General features: G+C 50.9%; 2 protein-coding genes and 1 long non-coding RNA gene across 3 annotated transcripts in view; 1 reads left to right on the forward strand and 2 right to left on the reverse strand.

The window, feature by feature from the left end:
• SAMD4A (sterile alpha motif domain containing 4A) overlaps positions 1–18625 on the reverse strand; it is a 155123-nt gene extending 136498 nt beyond the window's left edge. The window contains exons 1-2 of the mRNA XM_083613985.1: positions 18400–18625; positions 15382–16166 (exon numbers count right to left, since the gene is read on the reverse strand). Of these exons, the coding sequence (XP_083470111.1) occupies positions 15382–15577 (196 nt within the window). The 5' untranslated portion in view covers positions 15578–16166; positions 18400–18625. The remainder of the gene's footprint in view (positions 1–15381; positions 16167–18399) is intronic.
• LOC310766583 overlaps positions 1–22070 on the reverse strand; it is a 165749-nt gene that overhangs the window by 136498 nt on the left and 7181 nt on the right. The gene's annotated exons all lie outside the window — the stretch shown is intronic.
• Positions 1–22070, forward strand: part of LOC310765020 (uncharacterized protein) — a 183275-nt gene that overhangs the window by 33213 nt on the left and 127992 nt on the right. The window lies entirely within an intron of this gene.

The raw sequence follows: 22070 nt of genomic DNA on the forward strand, positions 1-22070 counted from the left end.
AGTCTGGTGACAGTTCTAATATTTTGCTGTTTTTTTCAGAGAGAGAGAGAGAGAGAGAACTATTCCCCAGTTTTCAAAGCACTGTTGCAGATGGGAGAACAGAGGCACTGAGACGATGGTTGTTATTAAGCTTAGTTTACATCGGTAGCTCCCAATTTTTTTCAGGCAACCTCCCCACTTCCATAAACTCCTCCCCTTTAGTGCCCCCTACCCCTATCCTGTTCTGTAGAAAGCATCCCCATGACAGGGTGAGCTTCCATTGCTCAGTCCCTGCTCCTGCCAACCTAGCAGTTCGAAAGCACGTCAAAGTACAAGTAGATAAATAGATACCACTCCGGCGGGAAGGTAAACAGCGTTTCCGTGTGCTGCTCTGGTTCGCCAGAAGCGGCTTAGTCATGCTGGCCACATGACCCGGAAGCTGTACACCAGCTGCCTTGCCCAAGAAAGCGAGATGAGCACCGCAACCCCAGAGTCGGCCACGACTGGACCTAATGGTCAGGGGTCCCTTTACCTTTACTTTTACCCCTATCCTATCCTGTTCTGTAGAAAGCATCGTTCAGAATAGCGCTTTTCACAGTCCACTAAGGAAGATGACGGAACAATAAAATTCAAAACAGCAACAATTAATTGCACACTTATTCAAAATCCAATTTAAACTATTCAGTTTAATTAGTGCAACAAAGCTTGTGAATGTGATCCAGGGATACCAACTTTTCGAAGTCTGAGAGCCACTTACATCCCTGCTGCCCCCTTGCCTTGTAGTTCTTATGTTCTTTGTATACTGTCTTAGTTTCATGATGTTAGCAGCCCTGAGCCCGGCTCTGGCCAGGGAGGGCGGGGTACAAATTAAAAAATATTATTATTATTATTATTATTATTATTATTATTATTAACCCCCCTTAAGTAACTTCACCATCCCCTGGGTGTGTTACTACCCACTTTGGGAACCAAAGATTTATACTATGGCCTGCATTCAGTGTTCTCTGGCCAATAATAATAATAATAATAATAATTTATACCCCACCCATCTGGCTGAGTTTCCCCAGCCACTCTGGGCAGCTCCCAATCGAGTGTTAAAAACAATACAGTATTAAATATTAAAGCTTGTTCCCTCTTCCATGGGGCAGCCCCTGAGATATTTGAAGATGGTGCTCATATCTCCTCTCAGTCTCCTCTTTCCCAGGCTAAACATCCCCAGCTCCTTCAACCGTTCCTCATCAGGCTTGGTCTCCAGCCCCTTGATCATCTTGGTCTCCCTCCTCTGCCCACGTTCCATTTGGTCAATATCCTGACCTCTCCTTACCTTACCTCCATCCCACTTCAAGAACCATGGGCCTTGCTTGGGGCCATCACATTCCCTTGCTGATGGGCATGAACCAGGATACCTTCCCAGCTAGCCAGCCCAGAAGGATATAATATACTGAAAGGTGCTCAGAAGCATAGGAGAATCATGTAGGTCATCTGCCAGCACAACCAAGAAAATCTTGGTCCCAAACTCAGTTCAGATGCAAGCCTTGAAGGCATCTATACCACTAGTTTCCCCCATGCCTTGGACCACCAGTGGATGATTCTATTGTCAGACCATGAGTCTCTTAATCTCAAGAGTCGTGCATTCGATTCCCACGTTGGGCAAAAGATTCTTGCATTGCAAGGGGTTGGACTACGTGACGCTCGTGTCCCCTTCCAGCTCTATGGTTTTCTTTGCCTGTTGCAGCAACTGCAATTCCACAGAATTCAAATGCAGCATGAGGAATAAAAGCAGCAGTAAAAACACAATTAAAAACCAGTACGGACTCTTGAGAGTCCCATGGACTGCAAGAAGATCCAACCTCCCCATTCTGAAGGAAATCAGCCCTGAGTGCTCACTGGGAGGACAGATCCTGAAGCTGAGGCTCCAAGACTTTGGCCACCTCATGAGAAGAGAAGACTCCCTGGAAAAGACCCTGATGTGGGGAAAGATGGAGGGCACAAGGAGAAGGGGATGACAGAGGATGAGATGGTGGGACAGTGTTCTCGAAGCTACCAGCATGAGTTTGACCAAACTGCGGGAGGCAGTGGAAGACAGGAGGGCCTGGCGTGCTCTGGTCCAGGGGGTCACGAAGAGTCGGACACAACTAAATGACTAAACAACAACAACAACAACAACACGGATATTCAGTGCGATGGAAGTGCCAAATCTTTCCATCTTGAAATCCACAGAAAACCTGTGAGCCACATGAAAGCAAAAATGGAAAACCACCAGTAATGCATGGATTTCAGAACCGCTGATCTACACAATCACTTTCATCCGGGGTTCTCGTAAACAGCTTACGTTCAAGAGGTGTACAAATTTTGCAAAGTATATAAATAAAATAAATGCATCCAACGTGATCTGGAGTCAGCTTGTCAACAAGCAGTCAAAACACCTTGCCTCCTAAAATGTAACATTTATGCAACTCACCAAACACCCGCTACCCAAAGAGCGATCTCATGGCAGCCTCCTTTGTGAGCTGAATCATCTTTCCTTAATGCAGCAGTTGTATTCTGCAAGACCCTCATCCCTTTGCCCCGATTCAAGGAGCCGGACGGGCCAAGACGCACACGCTGGGAAGGATCTCACCTCTGCAGAGATCTTGCCCGCATCCTCGGGTCACAAAACCTGATGCATCCGTAAAACAACTGCAACCGACGACTGTAGCAGCCGCCCAGGGCCGGTTCTTAAGGAACTACAGTGTCTGAATCAAAACAGGTAAAGGCTACAAGGTGAGATTGTGGCCCAGGTGAGACGTGAATTGGGGGATGCTCCGATTGCCGAGCAGGGTGATAAATGCCACCCCTTCAGAACAGAAGTGTTTCAGCTGGCAAGAGCAATTCGGGAGAAGCAAAAGCGCTGACTAACGTGGCCTAAAAATAGAGCAAAGCATTCAGACTAATTATTATTTCAGTTACTCAGGCTGATTGCAAGACGCAATGCAATTCCTGGCGGGAAGCAAATGTCAAATTCACCTTGGAGGACCACGAAAGATAGCGGGGAAGGAGGTTGTGGAAGGCGGCAATAAATTTGGGGGTGGGATTAAGACAGAGTTTGTAACCGGGAGGCAGGAAACGCAGTAGAAGTCCAAGCCAGAGGTCCAGCTAGTCCAAAACAGCAGATCTGGTCCAGCAACCCACAAACAGAACCTGAGCATTGCTGCCTCCAGCTGTGAAGGCATAGCATAGCCACTGGGGCTTGTAGCCAGGGTTAGAAACTCAAATATATAAGCCAGCCGCCAATGGCTCCTCAAACCAGGGTTACAGTGGCCAAAACAGAACACCTGCTTGCCATCTTTGGGCCAGGCGGCCCAGAAGTCATCTTTTTTCAATACGACCTTTCAGTTCCTGAAATTCGCTCCGATTGCGCAGATAAAACATCGCAGGCAGAATTCCACATGGCATGTCGCTAGGACCCACGTAACTACGGGACCGCCTCTCCTGGCATGCCCCGCGGAGGACCTTGAGGTCCACAAATGACAACATTTTGGAGGTCCCAAGTCGCAAGGTGGTTAGATTGGTCTCAACTAGGGCCACAGCCTTTTCAGTACTGGCCCTGACTTGGTGGGACGCTCTGTCACAAGAGACTAGGGCCCTGCAGGACGTGACATCTTTCCACAGGGCCCGCAAGACAGAGCTGTTCCACCTGGCCTTTGGTTTGGACTCAGTCTGACCCTTATGTTTCCCTCCCCTTACGGTCTTGATCTCTCAGCTACTTTAAAATGAGGCTGCATTTTAAATTGCATTTTAACCTGTATTTTAAATTGGTTTCCGCCCCCTCTCTTTCCCCCCTATTATGTTTTTACTGTGATTTTATTGGTGTTAGCCGCCCTGAATCCGGCTCTGGCCGGGGAGGGCGGGGTATAAATAAAATTTATTATTAAAGGTAAAGGGACCCCTGACCATTAGGTCTGGTCGTGGCTGACTCTGGGGTTGCTGCGCTCATCTCGCTTTATTGGCCAAGGGAGCCGGCGTACAGCTTCCGGGTCATGTGGCCAGCATGACTAAGCCACTTCTGGCAAACCTGAGCAGCGCACGGAAACACCATTTACCTTCCCACCAGAGCGGTACCTATTTATCTACTTGCACTTTGACGTGCTTTCGAACTGCTAGGTTGGCAGGGGAAGAGACCGAGCAACGGGAGCTCACCCCGTCGTGGAGATTCAAACTGCTGACCTTCTGATCGGCAAGTCCTAGGCTCTGCGGTTTAACCCACAGCACTACCTGCGTCCCTAAAAACTGTCAAGATCCAAGGATCCCCAGGCATGCAACTCCAGATGGTGGAGACATCAGGCGCCAAGACTCGGGCATCACTACTTGGTCGCAAGTGGCGGACAGCCAGGTGCAAAATGAGCCCGGCGCCTGGCTAATTTTGAACACAGTTGGTTGCCACTGACGGCTTTTAAAGTCATCCCATAGCTAGGTTCAAACCAGTGTTTAACTCCTTTTTAATTATTGAGGCTTTTATTCTCTATGTTTTTAGCTGTTCCTATTCTATCTGTAAGCTGTCTCTCTGGGGGAAAGGCCAGAAAATGAATGAATATACCGTATTTTTCGCCCTATAGGACGCACTTTTCCCCCTCCAAAAATGAAGGGGAAATCTGGGTGCGTCCTATGGGGCGAATGCAGGCTTTCGCTGAAGCTTGGAGAGCGAGAGGGGTCGGTGCGCACCGACCCCTCTCACTCTCCAGGCTTCAGGAAGACATCCGCAGCCTAGGCAGCCCTGCGGGAGGTCCCGCAGGGATGTCTAGGCTGCGGATAGCAGCCAGCTTCCTGGAGCGCCGGACGCTCTGCTTTCAGGCGCCCGGCGCTTCGGGAACACATCCGCAGCGTGGGGAGCCCTGCAGGAGTTCCCCGCAGGGCTCCCCACGCTGCGGATAGCAGCCTGCCGCCTGGCGGGCGGGGCGCCCTGAATCAGAGCGCCCCTCGCGCTGGGCAGACATCGGCCAGCCCCACAAACTCGGGGGACAGCAGGGAGGCGCAGCGCTGCCATCCCGCTGTTCCTTGACCTGGTTCGGTTTCTTTGACCTGCTTTTTGGGGGGGAAATAAAGGGGAAAAAAATTTCCTTTATTTCCCCCCCAAAAAACTAGGTGCGTCCTATGGGACGGAGCGTCCTATGGGGCGAAAAATACGGTAATAATAAAGTAAGCATGCTAGCTTGCTGGTCATCACTGCCATCTGTGCACTGCATAAAGAAGTTCTTCCTTCTATGTGTCCTGAATTTTCCAACAGCAGGGACAGAATACATCACTCCAGGGACCCTGGCTGGATGGCAGCTTTCTTCTGAAGGACATGTCAGCTCCCAGAGGGTGCAACTCAGAGCAAAACCAGGGAAGAGGAAACTTCACCAAGGAAAACTGCAGCATAGCCTCACACTCCAAAAGACAAGGAATTAATTGTAGCGGAAGCTGTAGTGATCCAAAGCCCAAAATGAATGTGTTGGTGGGTTTTCAAAGATATATATTCACCAGGCACCCCCAAACTCGGCCCTCCAGATGTTTTGGGACTACAACTCCCATCATCCCTAGTTAACAGGACCAGTGGTCAGGGATGATGGGAATTGTAGTCCCGAAACATCTGGAGGGCCGGGTTTGGGGATGCCTGATATTCACGATACACATGCACGAGGATGCACAGACAGACATAGCGAGGCTCAGCAAGGCAAGAGTTAATGACGCAAACCATTGCACCGCAGGTGAGGAATCTTTGGTCCTCCGCAGGTGAGGAATCTTTGGTCCTCCAGATGCTGCTGAACTACAACTCCCATCAGCCCCAGCAAGCAGGGCCAGTGGTGATGATGTAGTGCAACAACCATCAAGAGGCCTGGAAAGGTTACCCACACTTGCATTGGTGTCCGGCACAGACATGGTCCGAGAAAATGCCAGGGGAGCCAAGCCCAGAGTGTGCAATCCATTCCCAATATGGGACAGAATGGACAAAGAAAAATGAAGATTATGCACCTACAGAAAGAAGAATGCTTTCGCCGCAGAGCAAACCAGCCTTTATGCAGGCTCAAGACTCTGTGTGTCAAATCTTCCTAGTCAAAACAAAAAAAAAATTATTTTTTTTTTAACCAACATGGCTACCTATCTGTAACCAAATCTTCCTAGGAAACCCAACTTCATTACTGGTTCAGTCCACTAGACAGTGCAATGCTATACAGTGCTACCTCGGGTTACAGACGCTTCAGGTTACAGACGCTTCAGGTTACTAACCCAGAAGCAGTCCCTCGGGTTAAGAACTTTGCTTCAGGATGAGAACAGAAATTGTGTGGTGGCGGCGCGGCAGAAGTGGGAGGCCTCATTAGCTAAAGTGGTACCTCAGGTTAAGAACAGTTTCAGGTTAAGAACGGACCTCCGGAACGAATTAAGTTATTAACCAGAGGTACTACTGTACAGCCGTACCTCGGCTCCTGAACACCTTGGGTGTTGAACGTTCCGGCTCCCAAACAACCAAAAACCAGAAGTGAGTGTTCCGGTTTTCGAATGTTCTTTTGGAAGCCAAATGTCCGATTGGGCTTCCGATGGGCTGCAGGAGTTTCCGGCAGCCCATCAGAAGCTACGCTTTGGAAGTCAAACATTTGGGAATTCGAACGGACTTCCGGAACAGATTCTGTTTGACTTCAGAGGTATGACTGTACCTGCAAGTCTCCCTCAGCAAAACAGGACTCACTCTCAGGCAGGTGCAAACTGGGTCGCAGCCTCGGCTGGGACTCTACCGTCCAGGGCATGTCAGCAACGGTCAGATGTTCAATTGATTGACAGGATATATATTCCACCCTTTGGAGCGAAGGAGCCCAGGGCAGCAAAGATCGCCACAATTTCTTTTGTTTTCTTTTTAAGAAAAAAGGCATTTTGAAAACAGTTACCGTTAAAAGCATTATTTCATCCAGTGATCTCAGGGTTGCCAGGGTTGGTATTCTTCGGCCAAATGGGGAGATTTGCCCATAAGAAGACAGCCAACAGTCCTATGTGCCCAAACTCTTACCTGTGGTTAAAGACAGCTGCCAGCTTTATTTGTGAAACAGCTAAGGCCACACCTACCCTATTCATTTAAACACATACTGAAAGAACATGGCCTCTCCCAAGGAATCCTGGGAAGTGTAGTTTACTCCCAGAGAGCTACAATTCCCAGAATCCTCAAACTACAGTTCTCAGGATTATTTGGCGGCGGCGCAAGAGGGGGAGGGAGCAGGTGCTTTAAATGTGCATCCAGTGTGCTTCACTGGATTGTTAGCAGCTCTGAGCCCAACTTTGGCTGGAGAGGGCAGGATATAAATTATTATTATTATTATTATTATTATTATTATTATTATTATTATTAATGGCATGGCAGGAGGCGGTTTGCCTGGTGCTTGATAACCTGGGAAGGGAGCCCACCTTGGAGAATGAAAACTCTAATCCTAAATCTCCATTGCTTTGCGAGACATCTTTGAGGGAAGTAAAGGCTACACAGATCTGGAGCGGAGTCCCTAAGGCGTTTCGGCGGCGCTTTGTACGCCTCCTTCCGGCAACTCCTGCAGACAAACTGGTGCCAAATGTCTTGCTCTGCTTTCCTTTGGACCCCATCAGCGAGACTGAGAGGGAGGGGGTCTTGTCGTCTGGGCAGCCCAGGACCTCCAGACACACTGCCCAGACTTGCGCCCCAAGGAGGTCACTTTGATGCAGTGGTCTGACTTCATTGTCTCTCAAGACCATGGGTCGGCAAACTAAGGCCCAGGGGCTGGATCCAGCCCAATTGCCTTCTGGATCCGGCCTGTGGACGGTCCGGGAATTGCCACGTGGATCGGCGTGGGGATTCTGATTGTCTGGGCTGCGCCATTTCCTGCCCCTCTCACACACACACCGTGGCAGCTCCTCCTCCCTCCCTCCCTCCTCCTGGCTTCTCCCCTCCCTGCCTAGAGCAGGAAGGAGGCTGGGCTTTGTTGAGCTGTAGTTGGCTGAGCCGTATAGTAAAGCCATGGTTTTCCCAGTAGTGATGTATGGAAGTGAAAGCTGGACCATAAAGAAGGCTGATCGCCGGAGAATTGATGCTTTTGAATTCTGGTGCTGGAGGAGACTCTGGAGAGTCCCATGGACTGCAAGAAGATCCAACCTCTCCATTCTGAAGGAAATCAGCCCTGAGTGCTCACTGGAAGGACAGATCCTGAAGCTGAGGCTCCAACATCTTGGCCACCTCATGAGAAGAGAAGACTCCCTGGAAAAGACCCTGATGTTGGGAAAGATGAAGGGTACAAGGAGAAGGGGACGACAGAGATGGTGGGGCAGTGTTCTCGAAGCTACCAGCATGAGTTTGACCAAACTGCGGGAGGCAGTGGAAGACAGGAGTGCCTGGCGTGCTCTGGTCCAGGGGGTCATGAAGAGTCGGACACGACTAAACAACAACAAGAAGTTGGCTGAGTGCCATTTTAAACAGCCCCTCTCCAGAGGCAGCCCTTTCGTGCCGCTCATCGTCCCTTCACTGCCGCTGCCACTCGCAAGGCACAGGTAAGCAGCCACCAGGGCTTGTTCGGTGCTGTGGAGAAGGGAAGGGAGAGTCTGTGGGGGGGGGATTTCACCCACCCCAAAAAATATAGTTCTGCCCCCCACAAGATCTGAAGGACAGTGGACTGGCCACCTGCGGAAAAAGTTTGCTGACCCCAGCTCAAGACAGACAGATGCCCGCCCCCAGCCCCCCCCCCCTGCCAAAAGGAAACGTACCCAGTCTCCCCCCCCCCCCAACTGCTTCTCTGGGGTGGCCCACCAGATAGGTTTCGGAGACACAAACTTCAGCACAGCCTCTGAGCAGCTAACCGGCTGGAAGCTGCTCTCGGAGGGCAGGAGGGAACAGCTGCCAAAGGAACTTCGCAAGCTCCGTGTTCCAACGCGAACTGGAAGGACACGCCGAGTTCTTCCCTCTGAGTAAACACTGGGGGCTCTGTTCAGGATCCTGCTGCAGCTGGGCCTCCTGCGAAAGGAGGACAGAAAGAAAGAGGCCTCCCCCAAAACGGGGACCGGCCCATGCATTTCCGCCCCCCCCCCCCGAAAAACCACGTGCAAACCGCAGGGTGCAAACATTTCATCCTCAGCCAGCATCAGTCTGGCTCCTTCTCCTTCAACAAACAGCAAAGGTAGGGAAAAAACTGGGAAGAGAGGGTTCCCCTCCCTCCTGCAAAAAAACCGAAACAGCGTGCAACCCCCCATTGACAAGGAATTGTCCCAGGTAGGGGGGGGAGACCCTCCTTCCAGAGAGTTTCTTAAGCGTAAACACATACCAGAAACAAAGCCCATCTCATTCATACGCCAGGTTTGGCAGGCTGGTCAGCTGCCTGCCTATTATTTGACCGCATTAAAATATTCTAAGAATGCCACAGCATTGATGACAGCTTTAAAAAATAAATAAACATCCCAATAGCGTCACCTGTGTGAACAAGGGCGGGAACGAGATTAGATTGCGCCACTCACCTCGCAGGAGTCAGGAGGGAACCTAGAAGGAGAGCTAAGTTTGCTCCCCTCAATACCTGCAAGAAATCTCCAAGCAGGAACAGGCAGCGGGTGCAACCGCCAACCGGTCGCCCTCCACATGTTTTGGACTACAACTCCCATCAGCCTCACGCCGCAACTCCCAGAGCTGATAGAAACTGCAATGGTCTTTGACGGAGCATCCATTTGTATCAGGGCTGTGCCTGAAAAGGCAGGCAGAATCCTGCGATAGGATGAAGAGTGCCTCTGAGTATATGCAGAGAGCCCTTGCCTCCAGTGCAAATAAACAGCCACACATGTCAGGGAGGAGAGCTGCCAGCCAGGCTCAAATCCTGACACTTCCCTGCCCAGGTGGGCCCTGCAGTAAAATGTTGTTGTACTGTACAAAGGTAAAGGGACCCCTGACCATTAGGTCCAGTCGTGACTGACTCTGGGGTTGCGGCGCTCATCTCGCTTTATTGGCCGAGGGAGCCGGAGTCCAGCTTCTGGGTCATGTGGCCAGCATGACTAAGCTGCTTCTGGCGAACCAGAGCAACGCACGGAAACGCCGTTTACCTTCCCGCTGGAGTGGTACCTATTTATCTACTTGCACTTTGACGTGCTTTCAAACTGCTAGGTTGGCAGGAGCAGGGACTGAGCAACGGGAGCTCACCCCGTCGCGGGGATTCGAACCGCCGACCTTCTGATCGGCAAGCCCTAGGCTCTGTGGTTTAACCCTCAGCGCCACCCGCGTCCCATGTTGTACTGTATACAGTGCTTCTATTCAGTGGTCTTTCCAGCCAGCCAGCCCTTCCTCTGGGATACTCCATTCTACCACCACTCCAATCCTCTCCTGGTTTTCCATCCCCTGCACTCCGCTTAAACAGATATTCGGCATTCTGCAGTCGCTGAGCATGCTCAGTCCTCCTTTGAGCTGTCTTCCACTTCTGCAAGCAGCTTCAGACATCACCATGTACAGTAAGGCAGTATCACCACCCCCATGTTGCAGTGCATGACCATGTCAGGATGTGAGCTGCATGCCACTGAGGGCCTAACTAGCAAGTTCGTGGCGCAGATGTTTTGCAAACTGGGCACTTCCCAGGGTGCAGAATGCTGCAGCGAGACTCCTCACGGGGTCCTCTCTGCAGGATCACATTCACCCGGTGCTATACCAGCTGCACTGGCTCCCGGTGGAGTACAGGATCAGGTTTAAGGTGCTGGTTTTAACCTTTAAACCCCTACGCAGCCTAGGACCCTCGTACCTACAGGACCGCCTCTCCTGGTATGTCCCACAGAGGAACTTACAATCTTCAAACTAAAGCACCTTGGAGGTCCCAGGTTGCAAGGTGGTTAGATTGGTCTCAACTAGGGCCAGGGCCTTTTCAGTACTGGCTCCGATCTGGTGGAACACTCTGCCACAAGAGATTAGGGCCCTGCGGGACTTGACATCTTTCCGCAGGGCCTGCAAGACAGAGCTGTTCCGCCAAGCCTTTGGCAATCTTCACAGAACTCTAGCCCAATGGTTGCCATCAATTTGATCTGAAGTATTTTTTTTAATGAAATGATTTTAGAATGATTATTTTATTGTTGTTAGCCGCCCTGAGCCCGGCCTCGGCTGGGGAGGGCAGGATATAAATAAAAATTTATTTTTATGTATTATTTAATGTTGCGCACCGGCTCTTACTTCTGCACTAACCTCTGAGCATATGTAGAATGTCCTTACCTCGCGGGTCAGGAATTTGAAAGCAAGGATCAAATACACAAAGTTCGGTCGTTTTTAATCATCTGGCTCTTATATTGCGAGTGTTCCCCCTTTTTTTAAAATAAAACACACAACAGCTTCTGACTGTAACTGCAGAATTTACAAAAGCAATAGAAAATCACTGAGAATAAATATTGGACCGTTTTATGATCTATGTTCAAGGCAACTAAGATCAAAGCATTTCTTCCCCTACCCCAAGACACATTTTATTTGCAACACAAGAATCTGAAGATGAACACACACACACACACACACACACACACACTCCAAAGCTGGATATAGTTCAACCTAAGTACAGATCAATGAACAAAGAGCCTCTGAGCAGAAGCAGAGAGCGCCTTTCCCCAACAGCTACACGCTTCTAATATTAGAAGGAAAACTTAGCAAGTGACTTGTACAAAAGCAGCTCCAACAAGACAGCGTGTCACTCATTTTCACCATTTGCTTCCAACTGATTGCTAGCCATGATTCCTTAGATCTGGGAGAGAAGTTAAATTAACTGTGTGGACATCTCAGTTGGTCAAGAGTACAAGGCTGATAACACCAAGGTTGCGGGCTTGATCCCTATTTGGGACACCTACATATTCCTGCATTGCGGGGGTCGGACTTAGAGAGTCCTCAGGGTCTTTTCCAACTCTACAATTCAGTGATTCGGCTCCAAAACCAAGATCAAGCATGCACAACAAGGGGTCCCTAGAGAAGCCAGAACGAATATTGGAAGGGGCGCCCCCACAAGGTGGGATGTCGTCCCCTCCGAGGTGCACCCGGGCTCATTTTGACATCAATTCAAAACACATCTTTTTGCATAGACCTTTGAGGGTGGGAGATCTTGCATAGCTTAACTCAGGGGTCAGCAGCCTTTTTCAGCTGTGGGCCGGTCCACTGTCCCTCAGACCATGTGGGGGGCCGGACTATTTTTTTTTTGGGGGGGGGGGGAAATGAACGAATTCCTATGCCCCACAAATAACCCAGAGATGCATTTTAAATAAAAGCACTCATTCTACTCATGTAAAAACACGCTGATTCCCGGACTGTCCGGGGGCCGGATTGAGAAGGCGATTGGGCCACATCCGGCCCCCGGGCCTTAGGTTGCCTACCCCTGGCTTAACTGGATGGCGCTGTATGCAACCTGTCCTGAGATTGCAATGTGAAGGGCGGGTAAAAAATGCCTATAAACAAACAAGCAAACAGAACAGTAAGTGGACCTGGGCTTGCATTTGCAAAACCAGAGCAGCGCCAAAGCACAGAGCACAAGCCCACAAGCCCATCTCCCCACTCGAGAGACTCCTTTGCCTTTTGCATTCCTGTGACGTGACTACTCATGAGCAGCTGTTACGCACCATGTTCGGCTGCATTTTTTTTAAAGGGCTACTATGAGACATTCTTAAAACCAGCAGCTGCTGGTCCAAAGACGTGCCCTTTTCTGGTGGCTAATACCACTGAGCATTTATACAGAATGCTTTCCAGTGTTCAAAGCACCTTCCATACGCTATCTCCATACATTACAACAACCCACTAAGGTAGGCCACTAGGCTGAGACTGGCTTGTCTAAGGGCATCTGATGAGTTCATGGCAGATTCAGCATTTGAAGCAGACTGTTATTATGTTGATTATTTTACTACAGCGGTACCTTGGTACTCAAACGCCTTGGTACTAAAACAACTTGGAACCCAAACACTGCAAACCCGGAAGTGTGTGTTCCGGTTTGCGAACTTTTTCCAGAAGCCAAACGTGCTCCATTTTGAGTGCCACACTTCCGTTTTGAGTGTTAACACTGAGGTCTGTCTGTTTTTGCTATTTATTTTGGGGGCTCTTTTTCGTTTTGTTTTTGTGACTGTGTGGAACCCAGTTCAGCTACTGATTGATTAATTGTGTGACTGCAGTAGATTGTTTGTTTCTTTCATTTTATGGATTAATGGTCTCATCAGATAGTAAAATTCATGTTAAATTGCTGTTTTAGGGATTGTTTTTAAAAGTCTGGAACAGATTAATCCATTTTGCATTACTTTCTGTCGGAAAGCACACCTTGGTTTTGGAACGCTCTGGTTTGGGAACAGACTTCCGGAACCGATTAAGTTTGAGAACCAAGGTACTGCTGTATTAAGCTGTCTGTCAGAATGCTTTCTACTATGTTTTTATCATTGATGTTTTGTAATGTGTTTCTAACGTTGTACACCGCCCTGAGATCTTTTGATAAAGGGCGGTATATAAACTGAATAAATCATCATCACCATCTTTACTTTCTTGGGCTCCATGATCACTGCAGATGGTGACAGCAGTCTTGAAATTAAAAGACGCCTGCTTCTTGGGAGAAAAACAATAATCCTAGACAGCATCTTAAAAAGCAGAGACATCACCTTGCCGACAAAGGTCCGTATAGTTAAAGCTATGGTTTTCCCAGTAGTGATGTATGGAAGTGAGAGCTGGACCATAAAGAAGGTTGACCACCGAAGAATTGATGCTTTTGAATTATGGTGCTGGAGGAGACTCTTGAGAGTCCCATGGACTGCAAGAAGATCAAACCTCTCCATTCTGAAGGAAATCAGCCCTGAGTGCTCACTGGAAGGACAGATCCTGAAGCTGAAGCTCCAAGACTTTGGCCACCTCATGAGAAGAGAAGACTCCCTGGAATAGACCCTGATGTTGGGAAAGATGGAGCGCACAAGAAGAAGGGGATGACAGAGGACGAGATGGTCGGACAGTGTTCTTGAAGCTACCAGCATGAGTTTGACCAAACTGCAGGAGGCACGGGAAGACAGGAGGGCCTGGCGTGCTCTGGTCCAGGGGGTCACGAAGAGTCGGACACGACTAAATGACTAAACTACAACAATGTTGTTGCTACAGTGCAATCTGATGCCCTCTCAAAAGCTAGCCTCGCAACATCCAAAATTGTAACGAACACTGAGCATTTCTTAACTATCTTTTTTTCCACCAGAAGCATGTTGATCTTCAAAGATCAGCCCCATGCAACGAGAAACAAACATGCAAAAAAGTCTCTGTCTGCCAGCAGCAAACTCTCTGGCACCAGGTGTCTGGAATTTATCTTGCTCTAACCCAAGCAATGAGCAAATCTTTGCACTCATTTCCTTTATGCCACTGCCAGTTTACCACCAACACTGAGAGAGTTGCTACTATGCAGCACACAAGGGAGAATACAGTGGTACCTTGGGTTACAGACGCTTCAGGTTACAGACGCTTCAGGTTCCATACACTTCAGGTTACAGACTCCGCTAACCCAGAAATAGTACCTCGGGTTGAGAACTTTGCTTCAGGAAGAGAACAGAAATCGTGCAGCAGAGGGAGGCCCCATTAGCTAAAGTGGTACCTCGGGTTAAGAACAGTTTCAGGTTAAGAATGGACCTCCGGAACAAATTAAGTTCTTAACCCGAAGTACCACTGTCCCAAAATTAAAACCAAGCCTCCCCATTTAACCATGCATCTAATTTTACGAGGCAAAACACAGCACTTTCCAACGAAATGACATATTTCCTCGCTGAAACGTTTCCAGTAAAGATTTCTTGTGAAGCGGCACGAACTGCTAAAATTGACCTATATTAGGAATACTGCATATATGAAAACAGCAATTGCCATTAACACACACACACACACACACACACACACGGAATTAAGATATCTCTCACTGGCTCCCGGATCCTCGCAAATTGGAAGTGGGTGGGTGGGTGGGTGGGAGAATTATCTAGCAACCTGCACAAGGCCACCCTCGACTGCTTCTGCTTCTTCATGCTGCTGAAGAGGGAGAGCAAAGAAGCAACATTGCCCAAAAGGAGCCTAGGAAATCCAGACTCTATGTGACCTGAGTTACTTATGTGACAGGAAGTTCTGTGCGAGGGAGGGAGGGAGGAGTATCAATCATTCATGCTACCGGAGTTACACCAAAGCTTTTTCTGCTTGCAGCAAAAGAGAAGAGAGGAAGGGGGGGAGAGAAAATCTCAGCAGCGCTTAAGTTTTTGCTGCCGCGCCTTGTGCGGAACCAGGGTGATTTCTACGGGGTGCCCCCCGCAACTCCCTCCAAGCGCTGTGCACCAGCCCGTTCTAGCTGTCACTCAAGAGAACAATGTGGCATTCAAGACGGATTGGATGCACCAAGCGGCGAAGGGGAGGGCGGAGAGGGAGGGAGGGACAGAGGAAGAGAGAGAGAAGGATCTTACCAGGATTGTTGGCCTCGTTCTCAAGGATGTGGAGTTCGGTGCAGTCCGCCAGGGAATGTTCAAGGCAGAGCTGCAGGAAACGGGCTTGACTCCGGCTCACCCTCTTCAGCAAGGAGAGCAAAGCAACAGTTTGCTCGCACTCGTTCCAGCCCTTGAACCAGCCTGCCAACACTCCGACCTGGTCTCGAAACATCATGGTTGGCGTGTTTGTGTGTGTGTGTGAATGCGCTTGTGTGTGTGCAATGCTAAGAGGAAGGGGGAAATGTGTGCATATACAGGGACGGAAAAACTGCAGGAAGAAAACCTGCAGGAGTCTTTTCTTCTTCTTCTCCGCCCCCCAACCCCCACCAAAATCTACTTTACGATGGTGTTGTTATTGCAGAAATAAGACAGATGTTTGCGGACGGATCTTGACGTGCAATTGCTTTCCTGGTGCTCCCAGGCTCCCTCTTTCTCTCGCTCTCTCTTTCCAGGCCGAGATGCCGGTGGCTGCCTCTTAATTCTTCCCAAGACGACGACATGCAGCGCAGAAAGCCAAAGGGACTTCTATAGCTCTACTTCTCAACAAGGCACAGCAACGTGTGGAGATCATGCAGGTCCCTGCGTCGTGCAGCCGCCACCCGTCACTCTCCCTTTCCCAGTCTGGTTATTTTAGCCCAGTCGTCGCTGGCTCCTGGCTCCTTCCACGGGAAAGCTTTCTGGACCATCCGCAGCCGCAGCATTCCTTGCCGAGGAGGGGTAAAAAAAGAAAAAAGAAAAAAGAGGAGGAGGAGAAGCATTCACAACTGTTGGAGAGAGAGGGAGGGAGGGAGAGAAAGAAGAATTTTGCTGTGATGGTAACGATGACACACTTTGCAAGGCAGCGCTATGATTCAGCATGACAGAACCCTCGGCTCACTTCCTAATATGACAGAGGGAAAATTTGGGATCTGCGATAACCAGGAGGGAGGGGGAGCTCGCTCCTTCTTCATTTTAAGGGGGGGGGAGCGGCAGTGTGATGTTTTGCAAGGTTTTTAAAAAAATCCTTCCCCTCCAAAAAAAAAATTACAGGTCAGGCAATTGAGGGTGCAGGGAGAAGGGGAGAGACAGCAGACACTAAATATGCAGCCCACACACAGCGGCAGGTGTGGGTTTTGCATCCTCCAGAGGTTTAGAAAGAACCTCCCTCCCACACAGTGCGGAGGAGGCGGAGGAGAAAGTAGGGAGCTCCCCCTGTTGCTTCTATAGCCCAGGAGCAGATTCTCCCAAGGTAGGAATGTTACCTGGATTGGGCCAGAGGGGGGAGAGGAGCAAGGGACTGCAATCCCATCACTCACGGCAGGGAGGACAGAAGAGGGGGAAGTGGAAAGGGGGGGAGGAGGAAAGCACACACACTTTAACACTGCGGCTACAAACACAAGTGAACAACACAAGCACGCTGACACCAAACTCTACATACATTAAGCATTATAGAAACACCGCTACCCGACCCCACCCCCATCCATCTCCCCTCCCTCCACCCCCCTTTCTTTTTTTCTTTCTTTTTTCTTCTCTCCCTAATGCCTCATCAAATGAAACGGATTTGTAAAAATGTTACATGGAAGAAAAAAATACGAGGCATTACACTTACACTGTAAAACAAGAAAACCCTTAATAAAATGTTTTTTTTAAAAAAAAATCAGAAATATATCCTCCTGTAATGTTGGCTCGCTCAAGAACAAAATCCTGATGGCTGAGCCACATTAATCCAGCTGCACTTCAACCACATGCAATTTAAAATAATTACTAATTAAACAGAAATAAAAGTGAGCCTATAATAACAACAATAAAAAAACAAAAACAAAAAAACACTGCGGCTACAGAGAGCTGGTGCAAACCAGCCCCAAGCCTTGGTCCTCTGCTCTCCTCTTTCCTGGACAAGGAAGGAGTGGAAGAAGGACTGCAGCTCTCCTGACAGGATCCGAGCATCTCCTAAGCAGCCGGCTAGCCAGCCAGACCCTCCGCACTCCTGGATTTAGGCCCCGCTGGCAGCTCCAGCAGGCAGGCAGGAGACAAAAATAAACTCTGCCAGTCAGTGTGCGCCCCCCTCCCCTTTCCCAAGACCACAGGCGCACACAGTTCAACAGAGGAGGAGGCGCTCTGCCTGGATCCCTTTCCAGGCTGCTAAAATAAAATCCGAAAAAAAGCAGGCTCCAGTCGCCGTGCCGCCCCCCCCTTCCTTCTCCGATCAGCTGTTCGAGCCCACAGGGGGCCACCCTGCGTGTGCGCGCACAAACGCAACTCTCACTTCGCACAAACTAAGGCGCGCACGCGAATTTTGGGGGGTCCGCCTGCCCAAGCTCTCGCGGAAGCGTTCACAAGAAACGAAACAGCCCACTTTTATTTTAGACTGGGGGTGGGGGGTGGGGAAAGCCTTTAATTATCCAAGCACCGTTTGTGGGTGCTGGGAAAGGGGAGAAAAAAGTTTCCCAAAGGCAGGTGGGATTCCTGAACTGAACTCGGGATTAGGAAGGGGGGCAAAGGGAGGGGAGAAGGGTTTTCTGCCCGGGGTTGGGCTCCCGACCCCCCAACCCCGCCGGAGAAACCGCAGCGGCGCGACGGGCTGCGCCCACCCGCCCCTCTGCGGCCGGGCGGTTGCTTGGGTGGGGGGCGCCTGGGGACCTGAGATGGGGATCCCAGCATAGGAGCCAGCTCCTAGGGGGCTGAGGACCTTTTAGGGGCCCCAGTAAAATATTTGAGGGCCCCCAAGTTGATGGGCAATGGCAGTGAAATGGTGTGTCCCCCTCCAAAAAAAAAATTCGAGTTGGCACCCTTGAATCCCACAAGAAGTGGAGTCTCCCCTTCACTAGTTCCCACGACCCCCGCGCCCTCGGAAGGGTCCCGAGTCAGGGCTTGGACCCCCCAAAAAAGTCTCCCCCCTTCAAGAGACCCTCTCCAAAGGAACTCCAGGGAAGCCGTCGGGCTACACTCTCAGGACACCCTCCGACGCCGCCCGCCCGTCGGAAGCGCCCGCGTCCCAGCCCTGCCCGGGATGCCCACCTGGCTGCCATCCGCTCTTGGCTCCCGCTGGACGGGAGGGGGCGCCGCTGCTGGTGGCGTCGGCGGCGCCTGGCGATGCCCGGGCTGGGCCATGGCGTGCAGCCCGCGCAGCGCCCCCGGCAGCGCCCCCCAGCCCACCCTCCCCGGCTCCGGCTGCGGCTGCTGCGCTGCGTCCCCTCGTGGCGCCCGCTTCGCCTCCTCGGCGCGACTGAGCCGCGCGCCCCGCGGAGCCCCCGCTCCCCACCGGAGGGTCATTTGCATAGGCCATGACGTCATGGCCGCCGAGAGGCGCAACGCCCCCTCCCCCGAGGAGCGGCCGGGGGGGGGGCGGCGCCTCCTGCTCGCCCTCCCCCTCGCATTCCTCCGCCGCTGACTCAGCCACAGGCGAGGCGCACGGCGCGCGGGGCGCGCTGCAAAGATGCATGCTTGCATGCATGCAATGGGTGGTTTTTTTTGGGGGGGGGGCTGGTGCAAAAATACAATAAAATAAGCCAGCAAGGCGGCCCCTTTGCAACGTCTCCAAAGGCATCTCCTCCCTGCCTGCGTGCCTACAGGTTGGGGGGTGTCAGAGCTGGGAACGGGTGGGGTGTTTCTTATTTTTTGGCAACCGACCTGGCCTTGCAAGCAGGCGCGACCTGGCGGCCGGAGTTTGCTGCGCGTCCGCGGAAAGGCGCTGGAGGAGACTTGCACGCGCGCACACACTCCCCGCCGCCCGTTTAACGCTGCTGCATTGCAGATCGAGGCTTCTCCTCGGCGGCGGCGGGTAGGTGGGAAGAATGGCGTTGCAACCGAGGCCCCCCAACCTACGCGCCCGGGAGAGCAAACGCCGTCCAGGTTTTTGGCACGGCGCGCCAGGGAAATGCCTGCGGCGGAGAGGCTCCCGCGGAGGGTCGTTCCCCACTTCTCCGAGCAAGGGGAACTTCGTGAGCAGCTGTAGGGAGGGAACGCCTCCCCTTTCTGTTGTTTAGTTGTGTCCGACTCTTGGTGACCCCCTGGACCAGAGCACGCCAGGCACTCCTGTCTTCCACTGCCTCCCGCAGTTGGGTCAAACTCATGCTGGTAGCTTCGAGAACACTGTCCCACCATCTCGTCCTCTGCCATCCCCTTCTCCTTGTGCCCTCCATCTTTCCCAACATCAGGGTCTTTTCCAGGGAGTCTTCTCTTCTCATGAGGTGGCCAAAGTATTGGAGCCTCAGCTTCAGGATCTGTCCTTCCAGTGAGCTCTCAGGGCTGATTTCCTTCAGAAAGGATAGGTTGGATCTTCTTGCAGTCCGTGGGACTCTCAAGAGTCTCGTCCAGCACCAGAATTCAAAAGCATCCATTCTTCGGCGATCAGCCTTCTTTATGGTCCAGCTCTCACTTCCATACATCACTACTCTCCCCTTTCTAACAGCTGTGAAAACCCAGATGGCTGCATCGTATGGACTACAGCACCCCAGGGTGCTTCCCCCTTCAGCCTAGCTCTCAGGGTCTCTCCAAGTCCCCAGATGCAGACTCCCTGCAAACTTTTCCCCTTTTGCCCCTCCCACTAGCTTTGATGGGGGTCGCATTCCAAAGGCGGAGAGAGAGATTCCAGACCATTAAGGGATGTTCTTTGCTCCAGCCATGGGGGACCTCCAGATGTGGTTGGATGGCAACCATCAGTGCCAGTCACCTCCTCTGATAGATGCCTTCAAATATCTGAAGGGCTGCCCGGTGGAAGATGGAGCAAGCTTGTTTTCTGCCACTCCAGAGAGCAGGACCTGAATGAATGGACAATGGCGGACCTATGCAAATTCGTTTGTCCCCCCCCCCCATATCTTTACTGAAATTTAACATATATACATAATAACCAAAATTTCCAATGATTCCCTCACATAAAATATAATATCTAAATTACAACAGCTGCATAATTATACACTTAATTATAAAACCCACCCACCCCTTCTACTTCCCTCCACAGCAATTTGACTTCTTTATATTTATTTCTACCTTTTCCCCCTTGCATCCTATAATAAATTATTTTTGTTAAATTCTGATTTTTCCTTCTTTCTTTACTGGTTTTGTTATTGCTTACTTTTTTTTATTCTAAGCCTATTAGCACGTCATTTTTAGAACAAAATTTTGACATATAATCTTCGAAATACTTCCGCTCCGTTCTTAACTTTTGATTTGATTGATATCTTATAATTGAAGTTAATTTTGCCAATTCTATACACTCACTTAGTTTACAAATCCACTCTTCCTTTGTTGGTGTGTCCTGAGATTTCCCTTTAGTGGCAGTCATTGCCCTGGCAGCTATTGTTTATGCGATGCCAAAATTTGGTGCCACCCGCCTCTCGCCTTCCATTCTGCATCATAGTTGCAGTGCCCCTGAGGCTCTGTGCCCAGTGCGACCAAACAGCTCATGCCCCTCTAAATCCGTATCTGCATTGGATTTAAATGACAAGAAATGAGATTCTGACCCAGTGGCGTAGCGTGGGGGGTGCAGGGGGGGCCGGCCGCACCGGGCGCAACATCTGGGGGGGGCGCTCGCCGCCTCCGGAGTTGCCGAAGAGCCTCGGGTGCAGGCTGTAGCAGAGCCCCATGTCTCGCGGAACCGACGAGCTGTGCGTGCGTCCAGGCTGAAGGCGTCCGGCAGGCAGCGGCTCTCAGCGCTCGCCACGGTCCCCGCGCGTCAGGGCCGTGGAGGGCGCGCCAGGTAGCCCCTCCTCACAGCCCTGCCGCCGCCGCCGCTGCCGCTGCAGCTGCTGGGCCATGTTGCATTTTCCTCACCTCTCTGCCCTCCTCCTCCGGGCAAGCGGCGTCGTTTGGGCGGCAGCACCAGCGGCAACTTGCCTCAGATCACCTGACATGGACCCACCGCCACCGTGGCTACCTTACCGTAAATACCCCAGCCCAGGCAGCAGCAAGAAGAAGCTGGCAGCGGCGGGAGGTTAGGGGTTAGGGGGCGCAAATTACTTGCCTTGCCCCGGGTTAGGGGGCGCAAATTACTTGCCTTGCCCCGGGTGCTGGATGTTGGTTTCTGCTTTCCTTCACTGTGCAGCGAAAGGGTTTGTCACGAGACAGGTGTTTACATTCCACAGTCTGTACTGTTGGAGTTTCTCACGGGAAAGGGAGACTGGATGTGACGTACACTGGTTTCCTGTTTTTCACTGTTCTTTGCAGTTTCACTTTGGTGATTCTCTCCGAGCTGTCGAGGAGAGAGGATGCATTTCTCTGCTCCGGCAGAGGCAAGATGTCTTTCTGTAATATAATCGCTTTGAACTTTAAATAAAGCAATATAGAGTATGCAGCACGTACTCCTCATCCTTCTGCTGTGCACGGGACTCTGCTTTAAACTAACACGTGGTTATGGGCTCCAGAAGTCGAATCGGAGTGCCGGCAAGGGATCGGAATGCAGAGGGACAGATCGGATCAGAATCTGCTCTGCGTGTCAAGATGATTGATGAGGTATGTGCTACTGCTCCGGGCAGCCTGCCAGCTTCTAGTTAATGGCCTTATGGCTGGACTTTTAACTTTAAAGCCGTTTTGCTGGGAAGAGGCAAAAGGCTCCCAGGCACAAGTTACTATGCTGGGGAAATCGAAAGTAACTTTTAAGTGCGCTTTTGGAATAAGGCAGCTGCAGCAGTGACGCAGCAAGATTTAAAGCAGCATATATGACGCTGAAGGCTAATGCCAGAGTCATGATG

This window comes from Podarcis filfolensis (assembly GCF_964270895.1).
Source record: "Podarcis filfolensis genome assembly, chromosome: 1".
In the NCBI taxonomy this organism is placed as follows: Eukaryota; Metazoa; Chordata; class Lepidosauria; order Squamata; family Lacertidae; genus Podarcis; species Podarcis filfolensis.